The following is a 10,335-nucleotide window of genomic DNA, read 5'->3' as shown; positions in this document are numbered from 1 at the left end:
TTAATTTGTACACATTAATAATTTATTTAATATATATTATAACTATAATTTTATAATACAGCAATGTAGATGGTATTTGGTTACTTTTATCGTATATTTTATATAGAATTAACAATTCTTATATAAATATATATATTTTATGTATTAAATAAAAAAAATATACAAATGATAGGTTTGTTTATGCTTGCTACTACGCATCATCAATAAGTGAAGGTCATGCTCGTTTATTAAACAAGCTTACTTTCAGGATTAAGCTTGATTTGATTCGAGTTTTTAACGAACCGATCTTAAGTAATTAACTAGTCATTTGACTCGATTTATTAGCCTACGCATCATCTTAAGTAGTTAAACGCTGCGTAGGATAGGTATGAAGCTTATGAAGAGTGGTACAATTAGCTTTGCTTTTTTTTGTGTGTCATCTATCACACTTTGGCTTCAATGTCTATTATTGGCATTGCTATGAAAAGGTTATTTGCTTGTGAACTAATAGTTCAGTTAACACATGTGATTATGATATTTCAAATTTCAGTGCAGTAGATTTTGACGAATCAACGGAAGCATGACAAAGACAACTTTGTAATTTACCGACATAAATTCGAATCGAATGTGTGACAAAAGAATCAACTTCAACCGAGTTCGGAAAGCTTGTTTCTAAGGTCTTTAAGGGCATCCACTACCCCAGAATCAAGATTGTGCTTCAACAGTTTACCTTGTACTGAGGTTGATCTGCAAAACAGGTTGATATTAAATTTCAATACACTGTTCCTTTTCATCATTTATTTTAATTTGGCAAATGCGAAATTCAGTTATTAACATCCAAATTATGACAAATTGGCCGATGATATTCCAAGTGGCAATGTAACTAATGACACTTCAACTTTCATTTTTGTTTGCAATCTCACTCTTAACAAAATTCTGACTGGGATAAAAACCAGCCAATTGTTAATAGAGGCCGACAAATTTACTTTTCCGTTGGCCCTGGCAGTGAAATTGAAAGTTAGCCAATGAATCAATCATACATTTTCCTTTTAATTTAGTGTTGTTCAATTTCTGCATATTTGCTACCCAAGTCTTATCACAATAACAGTCTGTTAAAAAAAAAAAAAAAAATTCATTTTCTTAGTTTCAAGATTCTTATAAGAAACATATAAGTTGATGAAGTACACTCACTTGTGTTCTTCCAGCATTCTCTCCACCTCTTTTTGTGAAGTCTTAATCTGAAATGCACAAACAATTAATCAATAAGCAAGCTTAATAGCTTAGTATGTATCGATACTGATACTGAGGATGTTAACCGTATTTCATACAACATTTATCCATTAAATACAGGAGTTGAATTAGAGCAAAACTGGTTTGAGTCATATTCAGTAGTCCTCTAAAGGTGTCAATCGTACTACGTTTGGTGCCATCTTTTATGCGCGCGAGTTGACAATTGGCATAACAAATTCTAAGTAAGTGAAGGACCAGTACCCAATTATGGAGGATTTATAACGCCTTCTATTGTTATAATAAAAGAATACTGCGTAAAACTAGTAAAAGATGAGAGAAACCCAAATAACTTTGGAAAACAACTCTGCAACTAGAAAAACAGGGAAATCAACGAATTTTCTGGCAACAGCAGGCGTTGGTGAACACAGAAATCAGATCAGCATTTGCTCAGAAAACCAGTTGTGCTATGGGCCTATTGTACGAAGACGAGCCTCACCCTCCTATATTTTACCATTCTGCTCTCATGTATTCATGTGTAAGCACAAGAATCCAACTATCAAATATGAAATTGTTACAACTTAAAACCTACAAGATAAATATTCTTTTTCATCACTATAAAGAATGAACGCATTTATAGAAAACTTATAACCTATGAAACAACATAATTAAAACAGCATGTATATTAATGTGTTGTACCTCTGAAACCAATGCCTTTGCGCTCCAAACGAAAGCTCCCTATAAATAAAACTATACTAATCACAAGTCACCCAAAGTAATGCAAAGGACAGTCCATAGTCACATGGATCGCGTTTCGCGGAACAAAAACAGGTACGTAGTTTGTGAAATTTTAAAATTCGCTACGGGGGCGGGGGGGGGGGGGGGGGGTATCGTATATAAAACAATTATTACAATATAGTTTATAAAAAAAATCCAATCTGAAAAACAAATTTGATAATCATATCCAAAATTCAAAAGCATTTCATAACCATAATCATAATTCATAAGTTCATAACAGAAAATTCATTAAATAATAATATCAATTACAAATATATCTCCTAAAATAATGCAATCTGTTACATTATTATAGGTCGGCAATTAGGCTCCATTAAAAAGGCGGGAAAAGTGTCTAAACACGTTTGCAATTCGTTCATCTATTGACTGGTACGTGAATCGAATCGTTCCGAAACGGCGAATTTTTCAATCGGATACACATTTTTTCAGTGATTCGGAACGAGTATTGTGATAATCGGGTAAGACCTTTTTTCCGATCTGGTTCGCGAACCCAGGCCGAATGGTTTGATTCTGTACCCGATTCTGGTACCGCCAAACCGATTCGGGATTCGAGGGGGGGTCTGCGTTTCCTGTGACTATGGGACGGTCTTTGTATAAAAGAATAATAATAATAATGATAAATAGTTTTAGCACATTAAGTAGTAAAGATGATAATTAAGTTCAGAAAATAAATGTTATTAGTAAAATGTGTTTGTGACATACTGCTCCATGTGCTGCATGTTGTTGACAACGATCAGATGTGACAACCCATACTCTTGGGCATCCATCATCTCTCAAGGCTGCAACCTACCAACGAATTCAGGATTATATTATTAATTATAAAAAAAAAAGGTTTAGAGACAGAGTAAATGGGTAATAATTATATGTACCCTTTAGATACCAAATTTTGTTGATTATGTCAATGAACTTAATACTTACCTCTTTCTCTATCCAGGCATCAGCACATGTTTCAGTTGAATAAATGATATCGACACTGCAATATTCTACAAGACCATTAAACTATCTGAAAAGAGATAGCGAGAAATACTAAATGTTAGCTTACGAAAAATACCCAGCAAAATTTTCTTTGTGCATTGGAAGACCAGACATCATAGCATCAAAAACAACTACCACTTTCACCTCTGAAAATGTCCAAATTGAAACAAATTAGAGTAATGCGTTCATAATAGGATTATTTATTTTATACTAGAACAGTTTAGGACATTCTAAGGAGTTTAAATGGCACAAACCTCTTAGCATTCCAAAGGTTATAAGCTCGTCAACTAGCTTTTGGCGAGCAAGATCGAGTCTTCCATTCATAAAATGTTTTTTGAGCTTCGGCCAATAGCCGCAGACATTATAACCATCAACAAGCAACACCGGGACTGCAGTATCTATACCCTGATTTGTACTATTCAATAAATTCATAAATACTCGGTGCTTTAGAAAATAATTATTTAAGTTTAACTTGTAGCCGTTTCAAAAAGTGGGGAAGAAATTTACTAATAAAGGGTCAAAGTAGGATCACGATAAAGCTCGGTATCATCATCTGGAAGGTCATCTTTTTCCACCTTTTTCCTACGGTAACTAGTAGCAGGTTTGGGTGCGCCAGATTTTCTCTTTTGATATTCCTGTCATAAAATACAAAAAAAAAATGATTAATAAAATACAAGGATTTAGAAAAGTTGTACGCATTAAAATGCACTTTGGACAACATTCAACTTCTGACGCCCACTCATAAGTAAAGGGATCAGTATAGTCAGCTCTAAGTTTTAACAAACCGTTGATGCTGAGCATAGTTAACTAATTCACCTTCCATAACTTCAAGAATTGCAAGTTTTGCTTGACATTTGATGTAATCCTGGCTGGAGGAGGCTCAGAACCCTGTAAAAAAAAGAAGAAAAACTTGCAGTGACACATGAGTACATGACATGTTACACAATTCTTATAATTTACATGTACATTCAATAACATTCACACAAAAAACTGAAACCATGAAAAATGTCTAAATTGGACATCAAAGTAGCAAACATGTCAAAACATTTGACATCAAAGAGAATTAAAAAAAAAAAAAATACACTCAACAGTCAACAAACACCATATAGCTTTAATCATTTTAAAGCACGTAACAATAGTTGCTGGGGCATATGAATTGCTAATGTAATTACTAAAAAAACGTTTGAATTATAAAATAATTTCTTTGGTACTCTTGTATCTCGTGTGAGAAGAGGAATGATAATTTTTTTAAAAAGTGAAGAAACAATACGTACATATATACATACACCTCATGCTTTCATGGATTATAAGTTTGAACCAATTTCCATCTTGGAAACTATATAAGCAGTACCAAACAAATGAAAAAAAGGGGGGAAATTGACCTTAGCAGATTGGGAATTCTTGTTCTTCTGGGCAACAATCTTGGAAGATGAACAACCACAATTAACGTACGGCAATACAGAAGCTGAGTTTGAGATTGCGATTAGTTTCATGCTACTTGAATTCCATAACCTTTCTTCGTGGCGTCAATAATGCCGCTTGTTCTCGCACCCATTTATCTGCTTAGAATACAAATTTACATAACTCATCCCTTAACTATCCACCAGTTGTTATATTTAGCTCTAAAGTTTTCAACTATCCAACTGTGTAGGGGAGGGAGGGAGGATTGTATGTATATTTCTTCCGGTTATCATAACACAGATCTATAATAATCACATGTAAAGAAAGATCTATCATTCTGTGCACTAAATACATGTACAACTGTTCTCCAATTATCATGACTTGCTTTTTATGATTTGGTTCTTTTATATTTTGGTGCACGTAGGAGTTTCGTAGCTACCGCCTTTGTTCCTTTACTTAAATGTAACGCTAGTATGATAGACATAGAAACTGTTATTGGTAGGAACGCGAAAGGATAAAAGACTATAGATGATTGTTGGATAGAATTGGAGAGTCATAAGTTTCAGTAAAGTTGTTTCCTATAACCTTACGAGGTTTTGACGTAGTGTTGGGTATGGATTGGTTAGCTGCTTTCGACGCACTGATGGTTTATAAAAGGAAGATGATTCATCTTAAAGTTCCTGATAGTAGTCTGGTTATGATCCATGGTAAGAAGGAATGTATAGTGCTGAAGTTCATCCCGATGATCAAGGCGAAAAAGTTCATGAACAGAGGGTGTGGAGCTTACCTAGCGTATGTCATCAATGTTGAAGCTCGAATGAAGAGTATACCGGACGTACCCGTGGTGTTCAACTTTCAAGATGTGTTCCTTGAGAATTTTTCTAGAATCGCGCCTGACAGGAGATAGATTTTCAGATTGACTTACTACTTGATGCTCAACCCATTGCTAAAGCGTCGTACCACCTGGCCCCATTAGAAATGAAAGAGTTAAGTTGTTATTTAAAAAAAAATTATATGTTAATGGGTTGTTTTTTAATAAATGGGAACTATAAAAAAAACGCAAATCAACTAACTAGGTTAGTAAACCTAGTTAGCTTAATTAGAAGCTGAGGGGCCTGGTGGACATATTTTGAAAGTTGATGTGTAGACTAACTAGAAAACAACAGGGACCAAGTTGCCATTATTGAGACTTCAGATTTAATGAAGGAAAAAGGAAGGACACATCAACTAACTAGGTTAGTAAACCTAGCTAGCTTAGTTGGATTTTTTTTAAGAAGATAACTAACTAGATTGGATATTGATGTTATCTTAATTAGAAGCTAGTGTGGGACGGAATTCGAACCCGGCCCACCCGTGAAATCAAGCACCATCGTAACCAGCTGAGCTACATGCACTTCATGTGTTCACTCCACGTCGTTCAGTATATAACTACAACCAGTGACATCCTGTATTTCCAGGTTAACGCCGTTAACCTTTCTGTTAATTACATTTAGTAACGCATGAACAAACATACGGAGTTAATTTGATTAACTTGGCAAAACAAAGGCCCTGTGTGTCATTTTATAAAGTTATTTTGATAACTTTCTGCTCAAGTTTGAGACTTGGGAAACATGAAGGACCATTTGTGCATTTATTAAAAGTTCGTTTTAAGAAAAATAATAATAAAACCAAATCACAACCCTAGGGCGCCCCCCATACTCACGTACGCACACTCTCCCTCTCATCTCTCCCAGACGATTTTTCAAGAAGCCAAGTAAACCATAATCTCACTTGTTTGATCTTCATCTATATCTATAGGTAATCTATTTAAGGTTTTATGTATAGTTTTAGTTGCATATTGACTGCGTTTCTTGATTCTACATGAGTTCTTGATCTTGTTGTGATTCTTGATGCATGATAACATGGATTCTATGTGTTAGGGTTGCTAGAAATATGTATTTTAATGTCTAGATGATGATACTTGTTAGTTTAGTAACTCTATGATCATGCATGCATGCTAGGGTTTTGGTTATGTATGATCTTGGTAATGAAACTTGATGTTAAATTCGTGTATGTGATGTTGATGGGGTTTTTGATTGCTAAAAAAAGTGTTAAAATGTCATAAACATGTTTTACTTGAAAGCTGAATTCAAACAGAACCTGATCCGAATTTACAGCCGACTTGTATCAGCTGTAACGTGGGCAAAAATTTGATGAAAACATGTGTTTCTTAAGTTTAAAATGTAATTCCAAGAAATAGCTTTCAAACCCCACTGGAATCATAATTTTTCGATTAGTTTTGATACATTAAATGAATTTTTCCGTTTCAAAGGTGCAGGCTGCGTTTTTTGGTAGAAATTACAGCCTATTACGAATATCATAACTTAGTTTTTGTCTGGAAATTATATGTGAAATTTATACAGTCGGTAGTGCTAGGAAGTTACAAAATTCTCCAACTGGAATTTCATTAAAAGAGTTAACGAGAATTTTGAAATAATTTTTACCGTAAACTGTCACCAGAATGTGACGAATCAGACCTAGGTGTACTATTTGATTTTTGGTGAATTTTATGCAAGTGTTTAGGGCATGAGAAAAATCCACAAGCATTAGTGGATTAAATGACATGCGTTGTAATTTATTTGGAATTTTTGTGATTCGTTTACTATTTTAAATAAATTCCTCAAGCCTGAAGACCGATCACTTGCTGGTCTTTTTCTAAGCTTTCAGTCTCCTATTGAAATTCCCGGAGTCAGCATAGTGACTTTCTGCAGATGGCGTACACTGCCAGATGAAGGAAACTTGGTCAACCTGAGCTTGATCCACTTCAGGTTCATAGTTTCTAACTCATTCGGGTTCTCCCTATACGCCATAGGTTATTAGAATGCCTTTAACCTAGTCTAACCTTTCTAGGGACCCAAACATGAGTAGTCTTAGGATTACTTTACAAAACCCTAAATGTTTTTAGTTATACTTACAGTGATCGAGTCTTTGTATTCTACAAATTATTGCCAGTATTATAGGGTTTTGTATACATTACTTGATAACCTTCACAATTGGACAATGGGTTAGCCAATGTGTGATATGACCATAGTCACAGATCCATCGGGTGACAAGTACTTTGGAGAATTTGTTTGATAGAAACATTGTAATCTCCATCTTGATACTATAAAATATAACAAATGTGTCTTTTACAAAAATGGAATGTATTCGCCAGTATTTCTTGCCGATAAAATATTTTTAAACGCGTTTCAGGTAATTTGATGTGAAGCTATTAGAAGCCAGCTATGGAGCACTGAAGGCTTAAATAAAGTGGCTATAAATTACCTGAATAAGAAAAGAAGTTATATTTTCAGCAAACTAGGGTTTATCCCTATAAACACATTCTCAATGAAATCTGGGTTTTAGCCCATTTGTTTGATATAAAAATTTGGTGTTTTGCAAACTCTGAAATTATTTCGTAACTACGGTCCTGATGTTTTAATTCCGTTGCAAAAATTAATAAACACCGATACCACCAGCTCGCGTTCGCGGCGCCTGCTCCCGAGATGGGGTCGGGGGCTGCGACAGAAGGTGGTATTAGAGCCACTGGTTTAAGTCATTTGGGTGTTCTTTTAAATACCTAAATTTTAACCATTATATTAGGAAATTTATATAACTTCTGTGTTATCTTGTGTAAATAAATCTTAATTTTTATATTAGGATTTTATGTTATTTTAACAATTTTTGAGTTCACAGTATGAGTGATCAGAATACATCTGACGCTTATCGTCACCTGTCCCAATCTCCCATGGATGAAGGACCATCCGGTTCAGCATCTGGATACGTAGCTGATTTCGAAGAACCTTTTGTTTTTAGAGCTAAATCCGAGGAAGCTTTTCCACCTAAGAAAAGAGGATGGTTTAGTAAAGAGAAAAGGGAAAGGAGAAAAAGAATAAGGAAAATCCAACACCAAGCAACAATAACCATAGCTGAAGGAACTGCCCAAATTCCAGTGACTTTACCTCTGTGGGAGGAACTGGATAGGAGATTAGCCAACCTTGATATGTTCCAAACTACAGGAAATATTCTTGATCTTAACTGTGTTGTAGCACCAGAACCACAGTTATTACCCTTATACCCTGAACAACCAATAGCACCTGTACCAATGTACCCAGAACAAAACCAAGAAAATCAGTTACCAATCCTAGCTTTCAACCCAAACAAAATACCCATGTTACCAGCACCAAACCCATTAGAACAATGGTGGACCAATGACTGGGCATTTCAAGATCTGATGAATGACCCATATCCCTACACGCCATACGGAGAACCCGAATCAGTTTACAACGAACCCATACCAGCCCAAATGCCACCCATGAATCAGGAGAACATAGCAGAACTTCGCCACTATGGCATAGATTTAATTGAGGAAGGAAACAGGATACGCCGTATCGGAGAGAATCTCGTCTGGAAATACGACGGGAGAGAAATGCAATACTAGAAAACCACCGCCTAGTATACCATATATATATATATATACGTACTTTTATTTTAATTTAATAAACATATATCTATACTATATTTTAAAGCATATCTGAAGGATAACTTAAGGTAATTTACCACTTTACTTAAAACATCTTTAAAGCATGATGTACAAGTGTTTAAAGCACATGAAATAAAAATAGAATTTCACTTTCCCATTATACTCTCCCTCACAGAAAACACACAGGTACAATCAGAGGCAACAAAAACCCCAAATTTCATTTCAAATTTCAAGTTGGGAGACTTTTTCATTTTTGTTCTCCCTCTCCCTCAAAGATCTGGATTTGGATCTGTGGATCCAAAAGGAAAAAGAACTAGAGACAGAGTGGAATCAAAATCTTCATCTTCATCTTCCGCCTTGATACAGAGCTGTCTAGGGTTGCAGGTGACCCGCGTTGTCGATTCACAAGGATTTGAGTTCTGTTACTTTCAATCGATTCCATGTATTTTGAGGGTTTCCAGTTGAATTTCTTTTTGGTGATATTTTGATATAATGTTTACTTGTTTGTTAGGTTCTTGTTGGTCACAAAGACTATGAAGTTACCGGAGGGTCGGTTGTCTTCAAGGGAGAGAATTTGCTTGAGATGGAACCTGAAGACCGATCACTTGCTGGTCTTTTTCTAAGCTTTCAGTCTCCTGTTGAAATTCCTGGAGTCAGCATAGTGACTTTCTGCAGATGGCGTACAATGCCAGAAAGGAAACTTGGTCAACGTGAGCTTGATCCACTTCAGGTTCATAGTTTCTAACTCAGTTATTTTAGTCTTGACAACAGTTTAATTTTTATATGGTCTCTAAACTTGTTCATGAGAACTTGTAAACTGGAACTTATGAATATTTCTGAGCAAAGGAAACTGATAGGCCTCATATTTATCGAGTTTGTTGTCTCAAGATCCATTTGAACTACAAATATGTTTTAGTTCTGTATAGTTTTACAGGTTGTTTTGAATTTTTCTACACTAGGTGAGTAAATTTTGGTTGTACTAATAATATGCCATTGCAGTTTTATGGTTACATCATGCCAAAGTTGGAAATGGTCAATATAAAGGTGGACTTTCTGAATAGAAATGTGAATGAAGGATTTAGTGGTGGTGAAAAGAAGCGAAACAAAATTTTACAACTCGCGGTATGCCATCCGATCTCGGAGTTTGGAGTTCGAATGAAAGAGTTCTCCACAATCGTTTGGTAACCCGTTTTGAGTCAGATGGTGATGTTGGACTAGACATAATAAGGTTGTTTTTTTTTTCACTTTTTTATGGTGAACAAGTGATGAAACAAATGTTTACATTTGACCTTAATTTATAGACAAACAAATGATGTTATGTAGATAATTTAATTAGACTGTTTACATGTTTACATCAACATTAAATGTAATACACTAACCAAGTACACCATTTGCCGAGCAACCCAAGGTGAGTTGACACACTAAAAGCATGCGTCCCAGGGAGGACACGGACAAAC

General features: G+C 35.2%; 1 protein-coding gene across 1 annotated transcript; it reads right to left on the bottom strand.

The window, feature by feature from the left end:
- Positions 1-458: 458 nt before the first annotated feature.
- Positions 459-4,520, bottom strand: LOC110929298 (uncharacterized protein YacP). Its single transcript, XM_022172431.2, has 10 exons — positions 4,359-4,520; positions 3,793-3,864; positions 3,484-3,611; positions 3,231-3,391; positions 3,053-3,122; positions 2,920-2,974; positions 2,704-2,787; positions 1,906-1,944; positions 1,171-1,217; positions 459-726 (listed from the first exon to the last, which is right to left on the bottom strand). The coding sequence occupies exons 1-10, from the start codon at positions 4,467-4,469 to the stop codon at positions 627-629; spliced, it is 867 nt and encodes a 288-aa protein (XP_022028123.1). The 5' UTR covers positions 4,470-4,520; the 3' UTR covers positions 459-626.
- Positions 4,521-10,335: the final 5,815 nt, after the last annotated feature.

Source organism: Helianthus annuus, chromosome 3, assembly GCF_002127325.2.
Source record: "Helianthus annuus cultivar XRQ/B chromosome 3, HanXRQr2.0-SUNRISE, whole genome shotgun sequence".
Lineage (NCBI taxonomy): Eukaryota > Viridiplantae > Streptophyta > Magnoliopsida > Asterales > Asteraceae > Helianthus > Helianthus annuus.
This window is presented reverse-complemented; position numbering and strand designations above follow the sequence as displayed.